The sequence below is a fragment of the Chionomys nivalis genome, chromosome 1 (genome assembly GCF_950005125.1).
Source record: "Chionomys nivalis chromosome 1, mChiNiv1.1, whole genome shotgun sequence".
In the NCBI taxonomy this organism is placed as follows: Eukaryota; Metazoa; Chordata; class Mammalia; order Rodentia; family Cricetidae; genus Chionomys; species Chionomys nivalis.
In genome coordinates this window covers 104110358-104137007 of record NC_080086.1, presented here as the reverse complement: position 1 = coordinate 104137007, position 26650 = coordinate 104110358, and the positions used below count along the sequence as shown (strand labels likewise).

Genomic DNA, 26650 nt, shown 5'->3' with positions numbered 1-26650 from the left:
GAAGCCAGGCCCTTCCTTGGTCTTGACCTCTTCCTACAGAAACTCCACCTGGAAGGCCAATACCTTTCCGAGGAGTCGGCAAGGACGGTAGTGAAGACTTGCAGTGTGGCTCCATTATGGAGGGTGACTCAGGGAAGTAAACCCTGGTGTAAACCCTAGCACTGTTCCAGAAAAGCCACAAGTATGTAACAGGTATCAAGGAAGAGGGAGAGGTTTCTGTACAAATAAAACACCATAAAAATAGACAGCGTTCTTGTGGGAAAGTGACCTCACCTATGGGAAGGGGATATACTATAAAGTGTTTCTCTAAGGTACTGAGGCAGGCTTTTGTTTTGTTTTGTTTTCATCAGAAAGAGTAAGGCACCAATATTTTCTGGAATAAGATGTCTTCTAAAATTCTTTTAAATCTCTTGTTCATCCTTATTAAAAGTTCCTCCTGTCAAGAGGACCGCCTCACCTCACAGGCAAAGCCTTTGTAGTTTGCTCTGGCAGCTCAGGTGGGTTCACAAACATCAGTCTGAAGAGGAGTTCCAGGTAGCCAATGTGTCTTGCCAGTCTGGTACTGAGGGCCCAGGCCCAGTTCCAGCTCTCTCCTTCCCGCCGTCCACCAAAGTAAATGACGACTGAAATTGACAGTTTGAATTGGTCAGGCCGCTTGTTTTCTCACAGTCAACTCTCAAGTAAAGGGGAGCTAACCCTGGGTAACTGTAACTGTGTAACTGCGACTGTCCATATTAATTCTTAACTATTCCTCCAAGAATTCCTCAAGGAATCTGGCGGTGTGTAAGACTGGAAAGTAAAATACTGATTATAAATCCCAAGGGAAAGCGAAGCCTTAAGTCAGTGGGTAGTTCGATGCAAAGGGGCTGAGAGTGTCATGTTTGCAACTGTTAAAGCCACCACTTCCCTCAGGAACAAATCTATGCCCTTGCTTTTATTTTTTTTTTTCCAGTTTTTTGAGATAGGATTTCTCTGTAGCTTTGGAGCCTTTCCTAGAACTAGCTCTTGTAGGCCAGGCTAGCCTCGAACTCACAGAAATACAGAAATCTGCCTGCCTCTGCCTCCCAAGTGCTGGGACTAAAGGTGTGTGCTACCACAGCATGGCTATTTTTTTAATTATTTTTATTGAGACAGGGTTTCTCTGTGTAGCCCTGGCTGGCCTGGAACTCACTCTGTAGACTAGGCAGGTCTCAAACTCACAGAGATCCACCTGCCTCTCCTAGGATTAAAGGTGTGTATCATGAAACAGTGATTCTAGCTTGATTTCAGAAAAATCATAGCAATAGTCAAAATGTCCAAAAGTTGGCCATCAACGGCCACGGAGCCTTCTTTTCAGCAAGATCTACTGCAGTGTAATGAGAGTCATTTAGTGCTGTAACAGACAGCATGCCTGTGAGCTAGTCCTGCTGTAGTATTAGCAAGAAGTACACTGGTTCCTAAAGTTATGCCAGCTAGACGTGAACACTGGTATTCTAAACCAACTTATAAATAGCAAAAAGATTATTTTTTTGTAGCCAATTATAATGGGGATAGCTAGGCAAATGAGAAAAGATTGGATTAAAAAATAAATAAATAGAAAAAATGAAAATCAAGTAGATTGTTAAGAAACAGATGCTTTAAGTAACATGCACGCAATGCTATTCTCCATTTTTAGAAAGATTTAGAAAAGCAAAGACTTACTGAAGAATATATATAAGAGAGCCAGGAAACTCAATGAAACTGCTATGGCGAGGTTTGTATCAACTGTAAAAGCAAACACTAGGCCCACTCCCCCACACAGCATCAGGGTGAGGAACACTATGAGCCACGAGAACTGGAAAAGGGGCTCGATCTGCTGTCCTGCAAAAGTCTTCATTTCATCTGAAAGAAAAGTCATGTGTAGTGTTACTTGTTTTGCTTAGATGTAACTTTTAACTCATTCTTCCCTGTTTAATAGAGACTTGAAGTGGACACTAAAGTGCCCTGGCTAATACTGTTGTTGCTTAATCATTTAAACCAACATTTTCTTTCATTCAACCTGCGCATCCCATCCCCTACTGCACACTTACCCTTCCTTCCCCATAGTCCTAAGGATGCATTAAACTCTTATGTCCATTATTCTCATCTGTCAAAGTTTTACTGATACCGGTTTTTGTGGTTTGTACTAAATAAAATATCGTTCCCATACGCAAAAACAGAAACAGTATTCCGTGTTCAAACCACACATCGCCTCCGTCCCTCTCCACCCCCATCCTCCCACCGCAGTTCTCAAAGGTACATCAAGTATAACAAGAACCACAGTCATTCTTTCTACAAAATTTGAGGTCATGTTTATACACACACTGACGCCTGCCCTTCAAGAGCCAAAGGTACATGTGTTAGGACTGGGGAGGAGGCTTCTAACAGAGGGAAAGGCCTGGATTATTAGCAAAGGCACTTGGTCCTGACTGCGGCACAGAGCTCATGGAAGGCCTGCAAATTGACAAGTGTGTGAAAAATGCACTTCACTACCCAAGCACTAACAAGGGTTGCATTGGATGCTGGCCCACAACTGGACCTGTCTTAGAAAGAAAACTCATGGGAGGATGGACTAGAGGAAGTGAAATGTCAACCACCCAGGCAGATGCTGTGACGAGGACTTCATGGAAGCATTTCTTTACCTTCTAGTTTCTTGAGTAAGAAAGACTTCCCACTTCCCCACTGTGCGTACAACCCCACACAAATGGGTGGCTGCATGGTAGGCTCACTGAGAATATCCGCCAGGGCGCTGCTATACAAATCATAACCAAGCATGTCACCGTCTGTTTCCGTAGGAGACAAGTGTCCTGGAATGAGAAGCACATCACATCCTTACATTAAACAGAGGTATCACTATGAAGGAACACCAATTCTAACCTACTGTTTATTGGTGGGGTGGGGAGCTTATCTTGAACATTTAAGTCTATTTAAAAACAACTCCAGAGATTCTTACACAAACACTGCATTTTAAAGAACATAAAGTATCTTTTATAATATACCTATTACTTAATGATAAGACACATCATTTTGAAGTACAGCTAAGGGGGGAAAAAACTAGCAAAATAGACACAATGCTTTTTTCTCTGTGACTTAACCGTTATTCCAAGGCTTGGGGATGCAGTCCTGCAGCTCTGCAGTAGAGCACTGCTAGCAGGCATGAGCCTTGGGTTCAATCCTCAGAACTACGGGTGGGAGAAAAGTTCAACAGACATTTCAACTCTAGAGACACTTTTGAAAAAATAGTATATTATAAAGTATTAATAGTATATTAATATATTATAAAGTATTAATGAAAAATATAATAAACAATCAAATAACAATTCTTGACTGAAAGATTTAACAACTCAGATACCAATAAATTAAGGCAATCCAAACAAACAAACAAAAACAACTGTGAGATTATTTTTAAAGACGGAAAATCAAGAAGACATAAGAGGAGCTAGACAGATGTCTTAGTGGTTAATTGCGTCTCCTGCTCTTTCTGATGACACAAGCTTGGTTCCCAGCATCCACATCAAACAGTTCAAAATGCCTGTAACTCTAGTTCCAGGGGATGCAACATCCTCTTTTGGTCTCCACAGGCATGTGTGCCCACACATGACATACTTTCACAGACACAGAAACATACACATAAATAAATTTTTAAAAATCTTTTTTACAGTAAAAGAATAGCTTAAAAAGTGTTTATTATTATGACCATGGAAGAGGCCACAATATGTGTAGGTTGGTCAGAGGACAACTCAGTGGAATCAGCTCTGGTCTTCCACCTGCAACTTGAGCTCCAGGAATCAGGCTCAGGTTGCCAGGCTTGAGCAGCAGGAGTGTTTACCCTTTGAGGACACCTCACCAGCCCAGACACAGTTTTTAAAATACCTTTTTGTTGGTGGGGGAGCCTGGGAGATACATATATACATGTAGGCAAAATACTCACAGATAAAATAAAATGAGTAAATCTAATAAAAACCTTAAAAATCTTTTTTTTGGGGGGGGGGCTGGTGTGCTGGATCGTTTCTTTTCAATATAATTTTACTGGAAGTTCATTATTTAAAAACTCAAGTAGAAGTGTTGAGTTGCTCAGCGGTAAAGCTTTTGCCTAGTATTGACAGAGCCCAGGGTTCAACTTCTAGCAAAACACACATGTACACAGACACACAGATAAATGCACAAACATACATGCACACACACATGTACATGCACACACAGATACACATACAGAGACACAACATACAATTGTGCATGCACAGGCTCAGTCAAGGACAAAACCCATTACTTACTGGCTCCAAATATTTGAGTTAAAATGCTTTTCTGGTGGCTGCAGTCTATGTTGTAGGGAGTCTCGCCTGCTTTGTTGGGCCTGTAAAGTAGCCGCCCATCTTTGGGGTTCCGTAAAAGAAGTTCTGCCAGTCTCCGGCTCCTCCCTCGGATAGCAACATGCAGGGGCGTGTCACCTTTCTGTAAAATGGCAGCACAAGCTGAACTTGCTCGTTCTCAGGGTCAGCTCTGAACAACACTTTCCATGCCTCTATAAAGCAGACAATCTGGAGGTTTATGTTTCTCATAAATGGTGCAAATATAACATGAATTTGCATCTCTGTGTTCTTCAGTTTCTTTCCCTACCTTTCTACAAGTGCTTCTCAGAAATATCTCCCTCCTGGTTTCTAGAATGCAGCTTCTTCTCTCACTTAAAGAACAGCAGCAGCCTTTGCCATGCATGCCTCCCAGGCCAGGACCCACTCCTCAACACCCTTCTTTCCATCAGAACAGTCACTGTCCAAGGATGTCAACCATTTTCCTCCACTAGTTCATATTCTAGCTCACGGCTTTCTTCTACCAGCTTCCATGCCAGTTCTCACCCATCATGATCACCCCATCAGTCCCTGTCACCTCTGTCAAGCATCTGCTGTTATGGAGTGCTTAGATCCCATGACTATGTTCTCCATCGTGTCACATCTGTCCTCCGTCCACTACAGTATCTCCATCTCTTCATCTTTCACTCCCTGCCATTGGCTGACCTTCTCCTACGAGACTCTGCAAACATGGGCGTACTCACATCCCACACTAATAAAACTTCCTACTTGTAAGGGATCTTTCCAGTCTACTACTTCACAAGCCATCCCTTGAAGACAACCGATGATGTAAAACCTAGAAATTACATCCCAGCTCTCTTCTACCCCGACCGCTGAGACAATAAATAAAAGAACCTGAGTGCCTTTACCATGGCTCCCAAGGAAGGACATTATCCAAACTGTCTGTCTCACGTTCCTCTCTAGGTTTTCTTCCTGTGATGTGCATGTGGTACAATAACTGCTGAACTGAGCAAATGTAAAAGACTTTATGTGCTGGGTACTTTTGAAGACACAAAAACAAAAGACAAAATGGTTCTATATAAAATGGTATATATATGGGGGCTGGAGAGATGGCTCAGTGGTTAAGAGCACTGGCTGCTCTTTCAGAGGTCCTGAGTTCGATTCCCAGCAACCACATGGTGGCTTACAACCATCTGTAATGAGATCTGGCACCCTCCTCTGGCGTGCAGGCATACATGGAGGCAGAAATGTTGTATACATAATAAATAAATAAATATCTTTAAAAAATAAAAATCTTTAAAAAATAAATAAAATAGTATATATAGCTAATAACATAAAATGAAGAAACTTGATAACCAAGAATAGCTATAAAACTAAGGGCATGACACACACTCTAAGGGGCCAACTTTGACCACCATCATTTTTCTTTACATTTGGATCTTCACTGCTATTGTGCTCTCACCCACCCTACACTAAGCCCCCAAGTTCCCACGCCCATCCTGGGGGTCTTGTCAGCTTTTCATCCCATACTTCCCAGTGGCTGCTGGTCACAGCCCCTAACAGTCTATCAGTCCTCAAACTCAACACATCTGAACCACTCAACTTCATTCCACATTCTCAAACCTGTGAGAGGTCTGGGAGAGGGCTAAACATCCTCAGAACACAAAATCTCTGGAAAACATAAGCAAACCCACAAATATACTAAAAATGAACACAGAGCAACAATAGCTAGGTTAAACATCTTTATTTCACAGTTTATTTTTGTGAAATAGTACATGAAAAGACAATTCAAAACTCACATAAGCGTCACTTCAAATACTAAAGGGACAGCGGTCCCATCAGTGGGGTAGCACTTTACTTTGTAGGTGCAAAGGCCCCCGACTCTACCTGCAGCATCACAGAGAGCCCCTACAGCCTCCTCTTTGCCCATGCCCAAGAGGGAAAGCACACCAATTCCCAGTACAGAGTGGCCCGTGAGCAACTGTCCATAAGTATGTGCTGGCTCGGTATCCCACAGCGACACACAAACAGACTCTAGACAGAATCCTCAGGGAACTCACTAATGACACAAGCAGCCACTTATAAACAGTGGACTCCATGACACCTCTATATAGGGAACTTCAATGTGTTTCTTATTCCAAAATGGGACACAGAGTCAGCTGAGTCAGTGCCACAACAAGAAAGGAGGTGATGACAGTAAGGTGTCCACAAATAGGCAATACAACAATTCTTTGCTTTTCCTAGTCTGGCTGGCCTTGAAATTCTCTACATGGGTCTGGCTGGCCTCAAACTCACAGAGATCTGCCTACCTCCACCTCCTGAGAACTGGGATTAAAGGCATGAGACACTGCATCTAGCAGAAGTTTCCATTTCAAAGTCTTTTTTTAAACTTTATGCCCTTCCTAATTAAAAAAATATATCCTTTTTATTTTTATTTATGTATCTGTGTATGAATATGTGCATGTGAATATGTTGTCAGGGAAACAGAAAGACATCAGATCTCCTGGAGCTGGAGATACGGGCAGTTTTTTGAACTGCCCCATGTTGTGCTGGCAACTGGACCATCAATGTAAGTCTACAGCCTACGTGGGAACTCTACATCCCCAACTCTTCTGTGTTCACTGTAGACTTGTGATAAGCTACCCGAGATGTCCTCCTTAGGTGGTGACCAAGGTCAGCTCCCTTAGCTGATTATGAGCCACAGAAGGAGAAGATAACACACTAAGCCTACTTGCTCCACAAAATGATGCTAGAACAGAATCAAAATGCCCTGTGTGCAATCCCAGATAGTCATCTCATCTCTCACACACACACACACACACACCCTGTGTGCAATCCCAGCTAGTCATCTCATCTCTCTCTCTCTCTCTCTCTCTCTCTCTCTCTCTCTCTCTCTCTCTCTCTCACACACACACACACACACACACACACACACCCTGTGTGCAATCCCAGCTAATCATCTCATCTCATCTCTCTCTCTCTCACACACACACCCTGTGTGCAATCCCAGCTAATCATCTCATCTCATCTCTCTCTCTCTCTCTCTCTCTCTCTCTCTCTCTCTCTCTCTCTCTCTCTCTCTCACACACACACACACACACACACACACCCTGTGTGCAATCCCAGCTAATCATCTCATCTCTCTCTCTCTCTCTCTCTCTCACACACACACACACACACACACACACCCTGTGTGTAATCCCAGCTAGTCATCTCATCACACACACACACCGTGCAGGTCAGTGCACCATCTCTCCACAGGCACTCCACACAGACGTCCTTACCTTGTCCACAGCAGACACCTTAGCTCCCTTATCCAGCAGCAGCTCCACCACCTCAATATTCCTCATCTTGGTGGCCTTTATCAGAGGTGTTTCGCCATCCTGTGGGCACAGACGAGGTTTAAAAACAGGGCTTACTTTACGTCAGTAATCCCGTACTCGGTGCTTTCCCTTCCCCAGCCAGTGACTTGTAGGAAATAACTGTATTCCTAAGGCATTTTTAACTTTATACCAGAATTACAAATATATTTTCATCATGAACACTTGCACACACAGCTAACTACGACCACCAAAGTCTTGTACAGTGTCACATGATTTGAGTGAAGCGAAAATGGCTAATGTGGGGAACCAAGCACAGCTCACAGAGGTTTAAAGCAAATGTGTTCTGCATTCCAAACAGAGTACAAAGAACACAGCTGTGACTAGCTGACAGCGTGCTTTCTGACACAGGGCATCAACACTGCAGCTCCGCAGTCACCCAGCTCAGGCCGGAAAGGCGTCTGTACCTTCGTGCACATCTCAGTGTCAGGGTTGCACTGCAGAATGTCTCTCACCATTGTCGCATTTCCCTTCTCGACAGCCCAGTACAATGCAGTCTTATTGTCCTGTGTGACCAGAGAAAATCATGGAAGAAGCAGTATTAAAAAACTGCTCTTTGTGACTATAAAGAGGTGGGAAATAATATCAATCTACATGATTTCTAGGATTAACTTCTGAGAAATTCTTCATGAAAGAATCCTAGACAGACTTAGTATTACTTAAATAAGAAGGAGCGAGTCACAGAGCTGCTAAGTTGTGCTTCTGTTTTGTTTCTGTGCTGCGGGGGTGGAGCCCAGGGCCACACATTCTAAGCAGGCACTAGATCACTGTGTCACATCCATAGCCCTAAAATACACTTGGGTGATGCAGTCAGATTTCAGGAATATAAATGGGTTAGAGGTCACCGACAGCTGAACTCTGCTACTTTGGACAAGTCGTTATTAAACATGCTGGCCCAGGTAATTCCATCTGGAATGCCAGATAATACATCTGTCCAGCACTTCTGAAGACAGTGAGTAGGAACGTGTTTCTTACAAATGCAGGCATTATTATCTGTAGTTTTCTTAACCTAGATCCACTGGTACCCTATACTGTCCTGAACATATCCTTTAGCAACCTATCTGGTTCCTTTGATTCACATAGATCCATCAAAAGTGATTAAAATAAATGCACGAGACAGACAGACGAGTAATCAATCAGTGGCCTAAAACAGGTGATCCAGGAACCATCTAGTGAAAATCTACCTTTAACTGAGATGGCAACTCCTGTAGCTGCCTCACTAGGTTTCCTATGCCAACCTGTTCCTGAGAGTCCCTAGTCTAAGAAATGTGTCCGGCTGCCCAGCCCATAGTACCACTCACACATCTCCAGCACTCTTCTCTGTGCTCAGCGGCAGGCTGATGCTCTGTAGCTACAGCAGTCTTTTCACTCCCCATTCTCGAGTTTTATCACACAGTCACCACTGTCCTTCCCCCAAATGCGCTGCCTTCCTTCCTCCTACCTGCCGAAACTCAGCCCATCGTCAAAAGTAGTTCCTATCCCACCTGCTTGTAAAGGCTTTCTTTTGTTTCCTCTTTCTCTACATCAATGCTTACTTGAATTTTAAAAAATTGTATGTGTGTATGTGCATGTGTGTGTATGTGTGTGCATGTGTGTGCACACACATACCCACATACTTATGTGGAAGCTCAAAGATCAGAAGAGGGGGTCAGATCCCTTGAAGCTGGGTTAATGCAAGCTGTGAGCCACCCAGCATGGGTGCTGGGAACTAAACCCCAGTCCTCTCCAAGAGCAGCAAGCACCTTTAACCAGTAAACCACCTCTAGGCCCTTGTTTTATTTTTTGAGGCAGGTTTTCACTACAAAGCCTAGAATGGTGTGGAACTTTTTTACTTGTATATGAATTAAAGAGGACATTAATTCTGGAACTTCAGAATAGAGTCACTAAAGCATAAAAACAACAATAACACACAGTCAATGCCTAGGACATACATTTATCTCCAAAGAAATGAAGAGGAGAGAGATCCTGACCACTTGACACACGTGTTCATGGTGCCCGCAGTCTGGGCGCACATACCTGCCCTCTGATGTCTATATCAGCATATTTTTGGAGAAGTGCTCGAACAATTTCAACATGGCCACCTCTAACAGCGCCAATCAATACAGTATCCCCACTCTATAAGGGCAGAAAACAAGGTCAGTTAGTAAACAAACACAGTTCTGAAATTAAGGTTACTCATTTATTAATATAATAGATTTCTTCTAAGTGAGATTTTTAATTAACTGATACTATCTGATATTAGCATCTTATTATTTTGTTGCTAAACAGTAGATCACTTGTAGACTTTTGTGTTAAGTAAGCCCATGAGCTGTTGCCTGTTTTGGTTCTGAGGGCCTAATGGGTGCGAGTCAACTATTCCCTGAGGGTTACAGGTTCAGCACTGTGATGTAGTATCTTTGCTGCCCCACTAACAGCTTAAATAAACCCTAGGCAGACTAGTTCTAGTGAAGTACATAAGTGATGGGTGAGAACCAGTAAACTGGTAAGGAACCCATTTCTTGTTCCAGTGTGCCAGGTACCATTCTAAGCATTGGAAACAAGATAGACAAGGTCCCAGCTCTATGAAAATTTATAATCTCACAAAGAAAGACAACATACAATAAAATAAATACACCAAGGCAAACACTACACAAATAGGATAGCACATCTGATCAAAAGTAACTGGGTAGCTAAAGATGACCTTTTCAGACTAAGTAGACGTAAGTAGGCAACAGCTCTCATGGTGTAATGGTTAGTGCTCTGGACTCTGAATCCAGCCATCCGAGTGCGTATCTCGGTGGAACCTGTTCCTTGAGGAAGAGACCTGGTCAGTCATCCTCATCAACTCAGACCATGAAACCCAACATAAACAGGCTGCCCATGCATGCTTCAGCACTGCTGGGGGCACGTTTCACTTTAGATGTAAATAGAGGTAAAATGACAAGCAGGAGTCACACGTGTGAACAGCGTTCTAGCCTGAGAACACAGCAGAACAAACAAGAGAAGGGACTTAACAGGACTGCAACCTCCTAAATGGGGGAGTGTGACACAAAATAAGGACTGTAAACTAAAAATGTAGTATCAACCAAAGTGCAAGAGAAAGCCATGTATGGCTTCAACAAAGGAGCACATGCATTCACAGCACGCAGACATACAGCAGAAGCAATAGGAGTATGTTACATGCATGCATTCAATAGCAGGCAGACATATAGCAGAGGCAATAGAGGAGTATGTTATGATTTGCTTTAATAACATGAGAGTATGGCTTAGGCCAGAGAGGATAAGTTTCCCGAGAGTCAGCAGAACCGTATGGGGTAGGTAAAGAAAAGGTACAGCAGAGTAGAACCATTTGCTGAGATGGAGAAAACTAAGGGGAAAAGGGTTCAAGGTATTTAAAAACAAAAACAACTCCACTTCCATTTTATTTTGCCATAAGTTTTAAAAGCTTACTAAATACGCATTCACGTGGAGAGTTCTGAACATATATGTTCAGGAAAGAAGTCAGGCAAGAGAAAAAAAACCTTAAGCATAAGGCAGCATTTAAGTCCTGGGACAATGAATAACACCAGTCATGAAAAACGCCTACAGGGATATTCATCAAAGGGAGTTAAAAATTAACCGTACGTATGGCATTTCCAGTAACAAATTTATTTGACAAAAATAAAAGGTCTTTAACAAGACTGGAAATTTTAATTTATTAGTTTCAAAAGTAGAAAACTTCTCTTAAAACAAGCTCATGTCATATGCAAAGACATTTGATGAGAAAGAACCACTAACAAATTTTCCATCTACTTCATCTCTACAGACAAGCTGAGGTAGGTTCCCTACCCGGTCAGGTATGTTCACGTATGTCCCAGCGTCCAGCAGGTCCTGTACAATCTCTATGTGTCCCTCCTTTGATGCAATCATCAAAGCTGTATTTCCATCCTTGTCAGTCAGGTTAACATTCGGATTCCTCTTCAAAATCTCTTTCACTGACTGTGTGTAACCTCCTTTCACTGCCACAATAAGTGCAGTCATTGAATTCTTCAAAGAAAAACAAAGAAATTAGCATATTCTAGAAAAAATATTGTGCATACCATAATCAGAAAACTGTTTTCCATTATTAACAGTTGGGGAGCCAGCGAGATGGCTCAGTGGTTAAGAGTATCTGCTGCTCTTCCAGAGGACGAGAGTTTGAGTCCCATCACCCACACTGGGTGAGTCACAAACAGCTGTAAGTTTAGCTTCAGGAAATCTGATGCCCTCTTCTGGCTTCTGCAGGCACATACACTCACATGCACATATCCACAGGCAAACACAGGCACATACTCAATATTTTAAAAATATAAACCAGTTTTAACAGTTGGTGGTGCCAGCCTATGACCCAGGCCTTGAGCATGCTAGGAAAGGGCTCTACCACTATAATGATCCTCCAGCCATTAAAAGTTATTTCTGGCCGGGCAGTGGTGGCGCACGCCTTTAATCCCAGCACTTGGGAGGCAGAGGCAGGCGGATCTCTGTGAGTTCGAGACCAGCCTGGTCTACAAGAGCTAGTTCCAGGACAGGCTCCAAAGCTACAGAGAAACCCTGTCTCGAAAAACCAAAAAAAAAAAAAAAAAAAAAAAAGTTATTTCTGACAGGACGAGCAAGAAGGCATAGACAATTGCTGTCAAACCTGATGACCTCAGTCTGATCCTTGGGACCCATGTGGTGGAGGAGAAAACCAATTTTACAAGTTGTTCTCTGAACACACATGTGTAGTGGCATACATGTGCCCCCTTCCAATAAGTAAATAAACAAATGTATTAAATTTTTGGAAGTTATTTCTGACAAGATGCCAATATAAATAACCAGACATATACCAAAAGTGGCAGGAGGCATATGTTCAGGTTTTTAATGAAAATTATTCTTTACATTTTGTTGTTGTTGCCCATGTACACAGGCATACATATATGTGAACTCGTGGAGGTCAAGTCATAAGAGTACCATGGGGATCCCAAGGACAGAACGCAGGTCACCAGGCTTAGCAGCAAGCACTTTAACCACTGAGCCATCCCGTATTTTCAGTCTTCAAAAATACATTATTTCTGTCGCGTCATTAGACTATCCGGAGGTTCAGGTCTTCCAGTGACACTGGACTCACTCACTGGGAACAAATTTTCACAGATGCAACAAAGTTTAAAGAAGGACTCAAAATTCAACATTTTTCAATTTAAATAATCCAAAGTAAAATGGATCAAACTAAGAGTTCTTTATAATAAAATGTTTAAGAAAAACTGCAAGTGATGAATTAAAAGCTAAAGCACATCTCAATAAAAGTGTAACAAATGATCTTTAATGGTACTTAAAGTCTGTTAACATATTCTATATAGTCCTAAAAAATACTAGCCACCTTTCTTACACAGTAAAACAGAACTGGTGGTCATCAAATTATCACAATAGCAGGCTGTTCATCTACTCAATAGCCTGGGAGAGAGGCCAGTGGACATGGGACCTGCTGAGGCTCAAGCAGGATGAACAGTGCCTAGAAGGCCATCATGGAAGAAAGGACACGCTGGACACCATTGTTGTAGGAAGTCCAGCATGAGTTTAACTTGGTTGCAGGTGTCAAAGGTTTGGTGTTATCTCCTCTCAGACTGCACCATGAGTTGTCCACATAATATAATAATCACACAGGTAGTAGTCCTCCACACAAACATTAGTTCTCAAACATTCTTGGAACCTCTAAGGAAAAGCTATTTATGAGGCTCCTCATGGCTCTCTGGCACTCTTGACACAGATGAGGTACACAGCTGGTGCTCAATAATGAATTAATAACTGGTAGTCAGTTAGACTCGACCAATCTTCAACCTTAACAAATCTGATGTTCTTAATCTGTTTATTAGACAGGAACAACACCTTACAGTAAAGATCCCCCGGAGTCTAACATCACTTTAAGGAAAGACATTTTAATAGAGCATGATGGCTTCCCACAATTGCAATTAAAAACCAGCTTGGCATGGTGGCACATGCCTTTTGTCCTAGTTCAAGAGGCAGAGGTAGGAGGATCTCTGTGAGTTCAAGGTCAGTCAGATCTACATTGCAAGTTCCAGGTCAGCCAGGACACATAATGAAACTCTATCAAAAAATCTTCAAACATTAAAAAAGAAAAAAGTGGGTGCTCGCTTCGGAAGCACATAAACTAAACTTGGAATGATAGAGAATATTAGCATGGCCTCTGCGCAAGGGTGACACGAAAGGGGGGCTACTTGATCTGAAGAATTTTTCAGTTTGTAAGATTTAGTTGGCCAAAATTTATGTAGATTAGCAACAGATCCTCAAAGGCAAATATGTATTATGTTTTTCCTATCATAACATGCTTATTTCTAAAGTCAATAGCACTTAAGAAAGCCCAGCACTTGGCAGCAAAGGCAGGAAAATCTGGACTACACAGTAAAGTTCTATCTCAAAATTAAAAACAAAAACATCATTTAAGAACTCCTGGAAATTTTTTCTAGGTTTGTACTTGCTTAACTTATTCCCTTAAAGTAAAACCGTCACTCTACTAGAAGGGCTACGAGAGGAGAGGTACTTACGGCTCCTTCTTGATCAACATCAGCTCCCATGGCCAACAAATGCTTCACACATTCCAAATGACCCTTCCGGGCAGCCCACACCAAAGGGGTTGTTCCATACTGTTAAATCAGACAGCGAATTCAGGGTTACTTTCAGACAGGTACTAAAAGAGAGCAGCTTGTAATGAAGTTATACTTTGAGTATTCTTAGATAAGTATTTATACCAGTCATAATTTCAGTCCTATATAAAAACCTATATCCCTCATCCTTTTGTCCCAAGCAGTCATTTTGTATGAAATGTCTTTTAATCAACTTTAACTTTTTTAAACAAGATAATTTTTCCACCACTGTCATAGTCCCTAATTTTTAAAAGGCATTCACGGCTTTCTATATTTTATGATATAATATGAAGTCTAATAGTCTAAAAATTAGCAGCTAAGTGCTAAGCACAGCTCAGACAATATCACATAGTTAAAGCACACGGTCTTTATAATAGGGTGAGCCCAGTTCATAGGACCACATTTTCACACAAGAAAGTGAGGCCCAAAACAGGGTCAAAGTAATAAAGTTATCAAGACGTAGAAAAGTCAAAAGGGGGTAGCACACACCTTTAATCCCAGGACTTGGGCGACAGAAGCAGGTGAATTTTTGAATTCAAAACCAGCCTGGTCTACAGAGGCGTTCCTGGCTAAGCAGGGTTAAACAAAGAAACCCTGCCTCAAAAACCAAATGACCAAAAAAAGGGAGAGAAATAACCATGAAACCACCAAGGTTTCAGATCTGCACTCTTAGCCATATCCCAACCAACGTGTTTCCTTGACTACTGCAGCCCACAAACTGTTAAAAGCACCTTTCATGGAATATGACCAGAAAGCATCAAGAACTAACAACCAAGCATAAAGGAATGCTGTCCAATCAATAGATGGAAATACCCAAAGTGCGCTTTATGTCCATGAAAACACAGTTATAAACATTAAATAACCCCTGACAGTCTGTTGAATAGAGAAAAAAAAAACTATTATTCTGGGGCTGGAGAGATGGCTCAGAGGTTAAGAGATGCCTGCTCTTCCAAAGGTCCTGAATTCAATTCCCAGCAACCACATGGTGGCTCACAACCATCTGTAGCGGAGTCTGGTGCCCTCTTCTGGCCTGCAGGCATATACACAGACAGAATATTGTATACCTAATAAATAAATATTAAAAAAAAAGTCCTTATAATTAAAAAAAAACTATTATTCTGCATTGCCAATACATTAAGAAGCTACTAGTCTGTATGACTTTAGGTATGTAAAATGTAGATAGTGTGACTATAAACTTTTACTTTTACTTAATTTTAAATTAAATCTAAACAGCTCTGTGTGGCTAGTTTCTATAAGAGACATCAGCCACACTCTTGGGAACTGTACCCCTGAAAACCCTTGAGAGATGGGTCCTTGTGGCAGAAAATCAAGGGCTTGAGTACAGCAAGTGGGAGCATACACCAACCAAAAGGAGGGGTATGAGGAGACAGAACAGGCTGAGAGAGATGGGTAAGGATGCAGGAAAAACACTCAAATTTTACTCCTCCATCTGTAGTGTTCCCAGCCTCCTGCCTTGTAGGTAACATGCTGTCTTCCTAAAGCACCTCCTCTAACCCCACAACACAATATCCTAGGTATTCTTAAGGATAACAGACATGCACACTTACTACTCATTAAGACAGCCTTAGTTTTATGAATCTGACATAAGTTCTCATCCCTCAAGCACCCATCGTATTTGGTCCCTTCTCAGAGAATGACATGTGAGAGTATTTGCTAGAAAGTCTGTCCTTTCTCTCTTCCATCACTGCACGTGTTCCCTTCTCAGAGAATGACATGCAAGAGTATATGCTAGAATGTCTGTCCTTTCTCTCTTCCATCACTGCACGTGTTCCCTTCTCAGAGAATGACATGCAAGAGTATATGCTAGAATGTCTGTCCTTTCTCTTCCTTCTCACTGGCCAACTTGTCCTGACCCTAAAGAACAGCCATCTCAATACTATCTTTACAAAGAAATGCAGCTCTCTGGTAAGAATTTCTTTACCTTGCTTCCTGTCTGCTCCATAATGGCTTTTCAGTTAGTGCTCAACCATCTCAATACCTCTATTACCTTCTTCTCAAGTTCAAATTCTGATCTTTCCCCCCAAATAGAATCCTTTCGTGTACACGTTTCCCACAGTCTCAGCACACCCTCCTGAGGGCCAGGCTCCCTTCACACACACTTCAGATCCTATCTCCCTCTTTTTCATCACAACACCCAACTGCTTCCTCTCCTATCACATACATCCTCCCATCCTGCTCCTCCCTTCCCGTTAGGTCTCTGGTTCAAGTCCTGACAGTTCAGGCTTTCCTTGGCTAACCAACTGTCCTGGATAATTGTGTATGTCAACTTGACATAAGCTATAGAGTCATCAGGGGAAAGAACCTTAGCTGAAGAAATGCCTCCTTGAGATCCAGCTGTAAGGCACTGTCTCATTTAGTGATCACTGGGGGAGGGCCCAGCCCATGGTGGGTGGGGTCATCATTCGGCTGCTGGTCCTGGGTTTTATAAGAATGCAGGCTGAGCAAGGCATGGGGAACAAGCCTATAAGCAGCACTCCTCCATGGACTCTGCATCAGCTCTTGCCTCCGGGATCCTGCCCTGCTGAGTTCCTATCCTGCCTTCTTGATGATGGACTGTGATGTGGAGGAGTCTTGCTCTTTGGTCACGGTGTTTCATCACAGCAATAGTGATCTGAGACAACTTTCCCAGTAGCCTTCCCGCTTAAAAGCCCTTCACTGCCCGCCCTTCCACACTTCAAACGAAACTTGCAACCGTTATTTCCAATCACCACACCACCAGCTCTAGAAATCTAAGCATGAGAGAAAGAGAGAATCAAACTTAAATTTTAAGGTAATTTTCACACAAACAATGTAGGTAAGATTGAAAGGAGGAAGAAGAGCTATATATAATAGAAAACTTCAAACAATGAAGACACAGGTCCACTATCTGTGTCTTGAGAATAATGAATTTAATGTAATAAACATCAAGAGAACACTCAGAGGACCCATCTATAAGCTTTGCATCTATAAAAATGTTAGAATACAAAACTAAGAAACATCAGAGACGTTTATAACGTGGACACTCCATGTGAGAGACTCTAACTCACCTTGTCAGAGCAATTGACTTTGGCGCCATTCTGCAGCAGGAGATGCACTATGTCAGCATGGCCTCTGCCTGCTGCCCAAATGATTGGGTAGACACTGTACTGCTGGGAAACATGGGTACATACGAGGATGGAGGAAGAAGAAAGTCTTTTAGACGGACATTTACAACACAAATTTACTAATAAATACCAGCAGAATTAACACAAACTAATATTTCTTTAATCAAGTTAGAGACCATCCCCCACTTTAAAAACACAAATACTCCAAATATATAATTAAAACTAAGACATGTTAAGCCTTAAATAAACATATGTTATCAACACATTAGTTTTTGTGGAGTTAACATATTTATTGTAATTAGCCAGTAAGCATGATTAATAAGCAGAATAAGAAGTAAAAAGCATGTACACAAATATATAGAATATACAGAAAAATAGAATGTACAGAAAAAAGGTATGGCTTCTTGGTAAACATCTTTTCAAGAAACTCAGGGAAAGGATGCACCCACAGTAAGATAACTAAGGAATTCACAACTTCCTTTTGAAATGTTACACAATTATGGTTAACATTCAAGTTCAAAGCTTGCTTTTTCACTGGAAAAACTGAGAAAAGACAGTGTAAAAAATTTTCATTGTATCTTACAATGGCATTCTATGCGATATTCCGTATGATCTAAAAAATCTCCACCCACCACTATGACATATAAAAATCCTGCAGCATTCTGTAAGAAAACTTACTATTTACATTACAAATCCACTTTTTTTGTTAATGCTTACCAAACCAGTGACACTTGGGTTGGCACCGTGAGAAAGAAGCAACTGGACAACATCAGTCCTGCCTTTGTAGCACGCCCACATGAGAGCTGTCCATCCCCCCTAGAGGACAAAAGAGGCATGCGAAATTGTACCATCCCAAGCAAGGAACGCCTTTAATCAGGTCCTCTATGAATATCTTTGTAACACCATTATTTCATAAAGACAATAGTCTTAAATCCTCAAACTCCTCAGAAATATACAACAGAACATGAACTGAACAACCTGCTGAGTCTGTAAGTGATCACTGCAAAGTTTGTATAGTAAACATCATAAAACTGAATGAGGGACACTCATGCTTCTAAGAGTCACTTTGGCTTACAATCAGATGCCCAGGGAGCAAGGAGAAGCGTGAAGGCTTTACATACAGCAGGAGTACCAAGAAGGGGACAGGGGTCCTAATATTTGGGAGGCATTTCAAATCTAAACTAAGTATAGTAATATCTTCCTAGATTTGAAAACATAGGATCATAGAAATAAAGTCCTTGTGAGGCATAATATACTATGAAGAGAAAGACAGAAAGCTGCAGTGTCTTCCAAACTTAAACCACATGTACTTCGTTAGCCTCCACCAGCTAAGTAATGTGTGCCAAAACAGATGACTTCCTTCCTTGCTTGTACTGTTAAAATTAACTTCATAGAAGGTCAAACATTAAACATTTCCTTAGGTATCTTTTGGCCATTTGAGATTCTTCTGTTGAGAATTCTCTGTTTAGTTCTGTACCCCACTTTTCATTTGGGTTATTTAGAATTTTGATGTCTGATTTCTTGAGTTCTTTATATATTTTGGAGATCAGTCCTTTGTCTAATGAGGGGTAGGTGAAGATCTTTTCCACTCAGTAGGCTTCCTTTTTGTCTTACTGACTATGTCCTTTGCTTTACAGAAGTTTCTCAGTTTCAGGAGGTCGTATGTATTTATTGTTGTTCTCAGTGTCTGTGCTACTGGATTATATTAAGGAAGTGGTCTCCTGTACCCATGCATTGAAGACTACTTCCCACTTTCTCTTCTATCAGGTTCAGTGTGGTTGGATTTATATTGAGGTCTTTAATCCATTTGGATTTGAGTTTCGTGCACGGGGATAGATATGAATCTATTTTTATTCTTCTACATGTTGACATCCAGTTATGCCAGAACCACATTCAACATCTTTAGCCATCAGGGAAATGCAAATCAAAACAACTCTGAGATACCATCTTACACCTGACAGAATGGCTAATATCAAAAACATCAGTGATAGCCTATGCTGGAGAGGATGTGAAGTAAGGGGAACACTCATCCATTCCTGGTGGGAATGAAAACTTGTACAGCCACTTCGGAAATCAGTATGGTGGTTTCTCAGAAAATTGGGAATCAACCTACCTCAAGATCCAGCAATACTACTCTTGGGCATATACCCAAAAGATGCTCAATCATACTACAAAGGCATTTGTTCAGCTATGTTCGTAGTCACATTATTTGTAATTGCCAGAACCTGGAAACAGCCTAGATGCCCCTCAACTGAAGAATGGATAAAGAAAATGTGGCACATTTACACATTAGAGTACTACTCAACAGGAAAAAAAAACAATAACATCTTTAATTTTGCATGCAAATGGATAGGATTAAAAAACACTATCCTGAGATAATCCAGACCCAAAAAGATGAATACTAGCTATAAACAAAGGATATTGAGCCTACAGTTCATGATCCTAGAGAAGCTAAGTAATAAGATGAACCCTAAGAAAACCATATATAGATCCACCCGGAAAGTCAAAACAGACAAGATCACCTGACAAAATTAGGAGTATGGGATGGGGGGAGAAGAGAGGATGGAAGGGGAAAAGAAGGGGAAAAGGGGAGGGGTGAGGAGTACTGGAGGGAATGGGATAGTCGAGAAGGAGGAAGGACAGAGATGAGAGCAAGGAAAGAGATATTTGATTGAGGGAGCCATTATGGGGCTAGCAAGAAACCTGGCTCTAGAGAAATGACCCCAGCTAAGACCCTAAGCAATAGAGGAGAGGGGGCCCGTCTTGACTTGTCCTGTGGTCAGACTGATGAATATCTTAAATATCACCATAGAACCTTCATCCAGCAACTGATGGAAACAGAGGCAGAGACTTGCATCGGAGCACTGGCCTGAGCTCCCAAAGTCCAGTTGAAGAGTGGGAGGAATGAGAATATTAGCAAAGAGGTCAAGACCATAATGGGTACACCCAGTGAAACAGTCTACCTGAGCTAATTTAGGGAGCTCACCAACTCCAGCCGAACAGGGAAGGAACAAAGCATAGGACTAAACTAGTCCCTCTGATTGTGGGTGACAGTTACATGGCTGGGGTAGACTGAGGGGCCACTGGCAGATTTATCCCTACTACATGTACTGGCTTTTTGGGAACCTATTCTCTTTAGATGGATACCTTGCTCAGCCTAGATATAGTAGGGAGGGCCTTGGACCTTCCCCAAAGCAATGTGCCTTGCCCTCTCTGAGGAGTAGATGGTGGTAAGGGTAGGGAAGGTGGAAGGAATGGGAGGAGGAGAGGGAGTGGGAACTTGGATTGGTAAGTATGTAAAATTTTAAAAAAATGATAACTTGTTTTCTTTTTGAAATAAGTAAATGAAGGCACAACATACCCAAACCTATGGGACACCAAAATAAATAAATAAAAGGGGGGAAAGGTCAAAGGTCTTATGGAATAAAACAGAAATGATCCCTTTTCTCACTTTTATGCTTTACCCAGATCATGATCAAACAGGAGGCCACGTTCTATGAGAACTGTTGTCTTGACAGACAGCAGCTTGAACATATTACATTTATATTAAATCTACACATATTACAAAGACTGTAACTTACCCAAAACATTTTAAACTGACATACCTCTTAAAATCTGATCCAAATGAAATAAGTTTGTTTTAAATACTAAGTTATGACCTATCTAAGAACGAGCTGAGAACTTAATTCCTCAACAAGCTGAAATAATGACTATTCTAAACAGGAGACACTATAACACCAGCATTTAAAACATTCTTGAATCATTCAGCATCCAGCCCCAAGGTGAAGAACAAAAAGACCCTATTTTAAAAATAAAGTACAGACAAGGATTCCTGTGTCCCCATCACTGTTAGTGACTTTCAGTAACTAATGCCACCTGCAAAAGAATGCACGTACCATGTCACGGTGCTCCAGATTGGCCCCACACCTAAGCAGCTCCTCCACAATGTGGATGTGGCCCTCTTTAGATGCAGATATAAGAGCTGTCCAGTTATCCTTGAGAAATATTCAAAATGGCACATTTCAAAATAAGAAACAACATTCCAAAGTGTGGAATACACTTGAATTTACATACCAAATGACTGTCCAAACTGACAGGATGTGAGCCATGCTAAGCCTCCCTGAAACAACATGGAAGCTGTCTTTAAGACTACCTGTCTGCGTCAGGACTGTCACCTGCCTGCGTCAGGAATGTCACCTGTCTGCGTCAGGACTGTTGCCTGTATGCATCGGGACTGTCGCCTGCCTATGTCAAGGAATGTCACCTGTCTGCGTCAGGAATAACAGTACAGAGAGCAGTGTCACAAGTGCTGGTCGAGGCTCCTCCCTGGACTTCTCATCACACACCGTTTGTAGAAAGAAGAGAAGCTGACCACCATAAACCTCGAGGGCAATCCTGCAGCTACTACCTGCTACTCAAATTAAAGTGTCTGTAACCCAATGTGAGGACACATACATGCAGTATTAAAGTACAGATGCTGCAAGTGTGGAGGTTAGAAGTTTTGCGACAAAGACCTAGTGTCTCTTGTTTTGTAAATAAAGAACAGAATTGTCCTTTTATTTAGGGCAGCAGTTCTCAACCTGTGGGTAATAACCCCTTTGACAAACCTCTATCTCTAAAAATATTTACATTATAATTTGTAACAGTAACAAAATTACAGTTGTGAAGTAACAACAAAAATAATTTTGTGGTTGGGGGGTCACCACAATATGAGGAACAGTATTAAAGGACCACAGCGTTAGGAAGGAAGGTTGAGAACCACTGCTTTAGGGAGTGATTAATTCAAATGATCACACCACGAGCAGTGGCACATGCTTTTAATCCCAGCACTGGAGGGGTAGAGGAAGGTCTACACAGTGAGACCCTGTCTTAAAAACAAAAAATTCTAATGGTCACTCAGAGCAAAAGAATGTAGATTCTTGCTTCTGTGTGATCCTAAAAGTAACTGTAAGAATACAGGGAAACCCAAAGGAAACAGGATGGTGATTTGTACCTCAAAAACAGTATCAGAAGGGACCATTATCAAGCATAACACGATCTATAAGCTACAATTATAGAGTCATTAGTAGCACAGCTCATACATAGAAATATTGTAAAGACACTTGATTTTACAGATATGAGCTTCAGGCTTGCCATGTACAGAGGGAAAAACAAGAAGGAACCAAAATACTTGCTTGTAAGCAAAAAATTCTCTCTTGATTAAAAACACAAAACAACAACAACAAAATCTATGTAGCAAATTAGGCCAAGGTGAGATAGATCTCAAAGCACTTTTAAAAATATTTATTTGTTCATTTGCTTATTTATTTACTTACTCATTTATTTATAGAAGGAGCCTAACAATGTTGCCATGGCTAGCCTGGAACTCTCTATGTAGACCAGGCTGGCCTGGAACTCAAGAGTCCCACCTGCTTCTGCCTCCTGAGTACTGGGATTGGGATTAAAGGCACAAACTACCACATCCAGCCCTCAAAGTACAATTTTTAATCATTTTTCTTTAATCACTCTGATGAACAAATTGAAGAAGGGCTTTATGCATACCAGATCTTCCAGGTTGCAGTTGGCTCCATTCTTAATCAGTTCTTTCACTATTTCCACATTGCCCTGTTCAGCAGCTATCATCAGCGGTGTCTGGCCACACTGGAAAACAAACAGCACAGCGAGCTTAGCAGCATAACATGCTCTCACTCCAACACTGAGAAGCTCCACACTCACCTGCTCACAAAGGTATGCAAAGCCCTGACGTATTCCCTGTGGTTATGGAATTTATCAACAGCTTTGAACCTATAGGCTCAGTTTACTGATGATCAAAAAGTCATAAGCTAGTTAGAGTACATAGCTCAGTGATGGACACATGCCTCAGATGTGCAAGGTCCTGCGATCAATCTCCAGAAAAATAAATGAATACCAAAGTCAGAAAAGTAACTTTCCAAGGCTGGAGAGGTGGTTCAGTGGTTAAGAGCACTGACTGCTCTTCTAGAGAACCTGGATTCAATTCCCAGCACCCACATGACAGTTTACAATTGTCTATAACCCCAGTTCCAGGGGACCTGACATCCATTGCAAAACACCAATGCACATAAAATAAAAAATAAAAATAAGCATACTTTAAAAAGAAAGAAATGTAATTTTCCCACTATAATATTAATAATCTGTTTCAGGCACTTGAGTTCATTCAAAATCAGTAAACAAATGCTACTATAAGGATAAAGAGTTAAACATAACTACCGATTTAAATGAAGTAAAAAACAAATCACAGAAATGCAGGCATTCTTATAATGAGTGACATTAAACTATATGTGGTGTCCCCTGCACTCATTAGAGATTGAGGTACCATGTATAAACAGATTTTCCAAGTGGAAAGTTTATTGTTTGAACATTGAATTTGATAATCAACCATTCTAAAAAGCAGTGTGCAATATGACCTCACAGAAACTGCCAGCATGCACAAGACCTGCACAATTAAGCCAGATGGGGTCACAGAGCTAAGAGAGGAAAGCAGACATAGCTCTCACCTCAAGCTAAGAAGTTATCTGCAACTGGTACCAGCTGGCAAAGGGAAAACCAGGTTTATCCAATGAGTGGCACTGAGTCTATTGACTGCACTCCGAGGCAGGTGGACTTGGCCAACACAAAATTAACTCAATGGTATTTTTGTGGGCTTCTCATTTACTTTGCCTTGTTTTGTTTTGTTGTTTGGTTATTTGGTTTTTGATCTGGTAGGTTTTTTGCCTGTTTGTCTTGTCTTTTGCTTTTGTGGGATGTTTTGTTTCTTGCAGGTGTTTTTGTTTGTTTGTTGTTTCTTATTTATTTTGAAAGAGAGAAAAAGAGTGAGAAAGAAGGTAAAGCCAAAAGGCCAGGAAGACTGAGAAGAACAGGGAAGAGGTGTGAGAGGGGAAATACACAATCAAAAATACTATATGAAAAAATTTAAATAAAAAGTATTCATAAGCAATGTGCGCATTACTACTTGTTAAGCAGATTAGCTTAAAACATTATATTTATGATTCTGAGTCTGGATGACAGGCATCAATCACTGTCACTCATGCCTACGGCACTCATCCCCCCACCTTTGGCATATTCTTACAGTAGCCCTCTCCTAACCTATCACGATTAATGGCTGCACATCGAGTGTCATTTGTGCAACATAGAAAAAACTAAAGCTAAGAAACTGAATCTGAGCCCAGAGGATGCATTAACTTTAGGTAATAGTTTTTAAAACAGACTCAGAAGAATTTTCTGGTTTGGGCATCAGTGTTGCACTTCAGATCGTTCATACAGGGGTTCCATGCTGTGAGATTTTAAAATGTGTAAAAATATGTTAAGACAAATAAAAAAGATGGTTTTGACCCAATTAATTGGAACTACCTGCTGTGAAAGATCTAACTAGTCACATTTTTCTCTTACATAAATTATCAGTCCCTTTTAAGCGCAGGAACAGGATTCCGTTGGGAGTGGCTATATGCTCAACTAAAGGGCCTAGATCATGACCTGTGGTGACACTGCTACCACTGCTCAGTCCCTCAAGCAAGATGGATGGAATGAAGAACACTGGCAGTTATGTGACCAGAAAAGCAAAGGAGGTATGGATCCTCAGGGTGTCCTGAAGTCACCCCACCCGGTGCCTTAGAAAGGCTCTTTCAACTCAACATGCGAGAAAATAAATCCTCACTTGTCTAAACTTCTTTCAGAAAAGACTGCCATGGAGTTTGTTTGTTTTGTTGTTTTTTTAAAACTGTGTAGCCCTGACTGTCCTGGAACTCACTCTGTAAACGCGGTTGGCCTAGTTCTCAAGAGACCTGCCTGCCTCTGCCTTCTGAGTGCTGGGATTAAAGGCCTGCATCACCACTGCCTGGCTCAGTTTTATTCCTAAAGCTAGAAGAGTTACCTTGTGATCTGAATCTTAAAGTCTATTGTTTCTAGATTCTGTTACTTTATGTTCAACCAAGCTAGCAGCCACAGCTATAGAGATAAAAGTAATCTGACATCAGGATAACTTTATCCTAGCATTTGAAGACGAGTCACTAAAAGTCTCCTCCATATCATGGCTTACATACTACACCAAATCACAAGCCTACTGTTTTCTAAAATGAAGAGGGTTAAAAATCCCCTAATCCTTCATTGTTTGAATATATTCCTCAAAGTTTATACGCTGAAAACTCAATACAACACAATATTGAGTGGCAGGGACTTGAAGAGGCATTTAGGTCATGGGAGCACAGCCTCACAGATCAATGGCATTACTGTGCAGGTGGGTTAGTTGCTGTAGCAATGAGATCTTAATAAAAGAAGAATTTGGCTCCCTTCTCGTCCCTCTCATTCCCTTTTCCCACATCCTCGCTCACCCACAGGATGACTTCTGCCATGTTGTGATGCAGCAAGAATGCTCTCAGCAGATGCCTTCATCTCGGACTTCCTAACCTCTAGAACTATGAGAAGACATTACCCAGACTATGGAATTACACTGCAAACGCACACAAGCTAAGACACCTCTCCTCTGCTACTTATCGTGATCTCAGGCCCAAGTACACCAGAGAAAACAGAGCACTGTGCACCAACTGAACTTCTCAAGGGGTGTCCTCCTCTCAGCTCCCAGGAGGCTACAATGCAAACCCGCCTACAATTCAACCACCTTTTCCTTCTAATTCCTAGGACCTTGTTTCTGCCTTTTTATGTGAGCTAGACTTACACAATCAGTGCCCTTACAGCAGTCATCTCTTAAAGGACTATATTCTTCTTCCAATAGTTAGAGTAAAACGAAAGCATTCTGAAATCCTCTCTTGAAATTCCTTTTAGAGTGTTTATAAACACACACACACACAAAAACCATCTCTTAAAGTCTTGCTTCATTTTCTTAGTCAGAATGTCCAGTCTCAATATTACCTACCACCCAGCCCTGCTCCACCCCGAGGAAAAGTGACCTTGCTCTTTCCAAGACGGAACTACTCATAAGCTGAGACTTCTCTAGTATATAAATAAAAGAGGCAAAGAACCCAGATGCACTGACTGTGGCCAATTATATGCTAAACACACACACACATATTATTTTACTTCCCTCATCTAATATTGAAGAATCCTTTCAGGGATGATAGCAAAGGCTGCGGAGAGCTGTCAGAGCCCCCAGGACCTTATGGTGGAAGGAGAGAACGACTTCTGCAAGCTGTCTTACACACATACACACAAAAGACATAAAATGTAATAAAATGATAAGCTAAAGATGAATAAGA

The 26650-nt window shown here is 41.4% G+C and overlaps 1 protein-coding gene and 1 non-coding gene across 11 annotated transcripts in view; one reads left to right on the top strand and one right to left on the bottom strand.

Annotated features, from left to right (window-relative positions):
• Kidins220 (kinase D interacting substrate 220) overlaps positions 1 to 26650 on the bottom strand; it is a 95480-nt gene that overhangs the window by 58734 nt on the left and 10096 nt on the right. For 7 of the 10 annotated variants that reach the window (XM_057779594.1, XM_057779576.1, XM_057779568.1 and 4 more), the window contains exons 3-15: positions 22965 to 23063; positions 21320 to 21418; positions 18141 to 18239; positions 17367 to 17468; positions 14221 to 14319; positions 11492 to 11689; positions 9701 to 9799; positions 8092 to 8190; positions 7589 to 7687; positions 4272 to 4449; positions 2640 to 2804; positions 1681 to 1860; positions 458 to 623 (exon numbers count right to left, since the gene is read on the bottom strand). In XM_057779594.1, the coding sequence (XP_057635577.1) occupies positions 458 to 623; positions 1681 to 1860; positions 2640 to 2804; positions 4272 to 4449; positions 7589 to 7687; positions 8092 to 8190; positions 9701 to 9799; positions 11492 to 11689; positions 14221 to 14319; positions 17367 to 17468; positions 18141 to 18239; positions 21320 to 21418; positions 22965 to 23063 (1682 nt within the window). The remainder of the gene's footprint in view (positions 1 to 457; positions 624 to 1680; positions 1861 to 2639; positions 2805 to 4271; positions 4450 to 7588; positions 7688 to 8091; positions 8191 to 9700; positions 9800 to 11491; positions 11690 to 14220; positions 14320 to 17366; positions 17469 to 18140; positions 18240 to 21319; positions 21419 to 22964; positions 23064 to 26650) is intronic. The other 3 variants (XM_057779526.1, XM_057779544.1, XM_057779562.1) reach the window with 1 other exon arrangement.
• Positions 13803 to 13911, top strand: LOC130889562 (U6 spliceosomal RNA). The gene has a single exon (XR_009058605.1). It is a non-coding gene; the product is annotated as a U6 spliceosomal RNA (small nuclear RNA).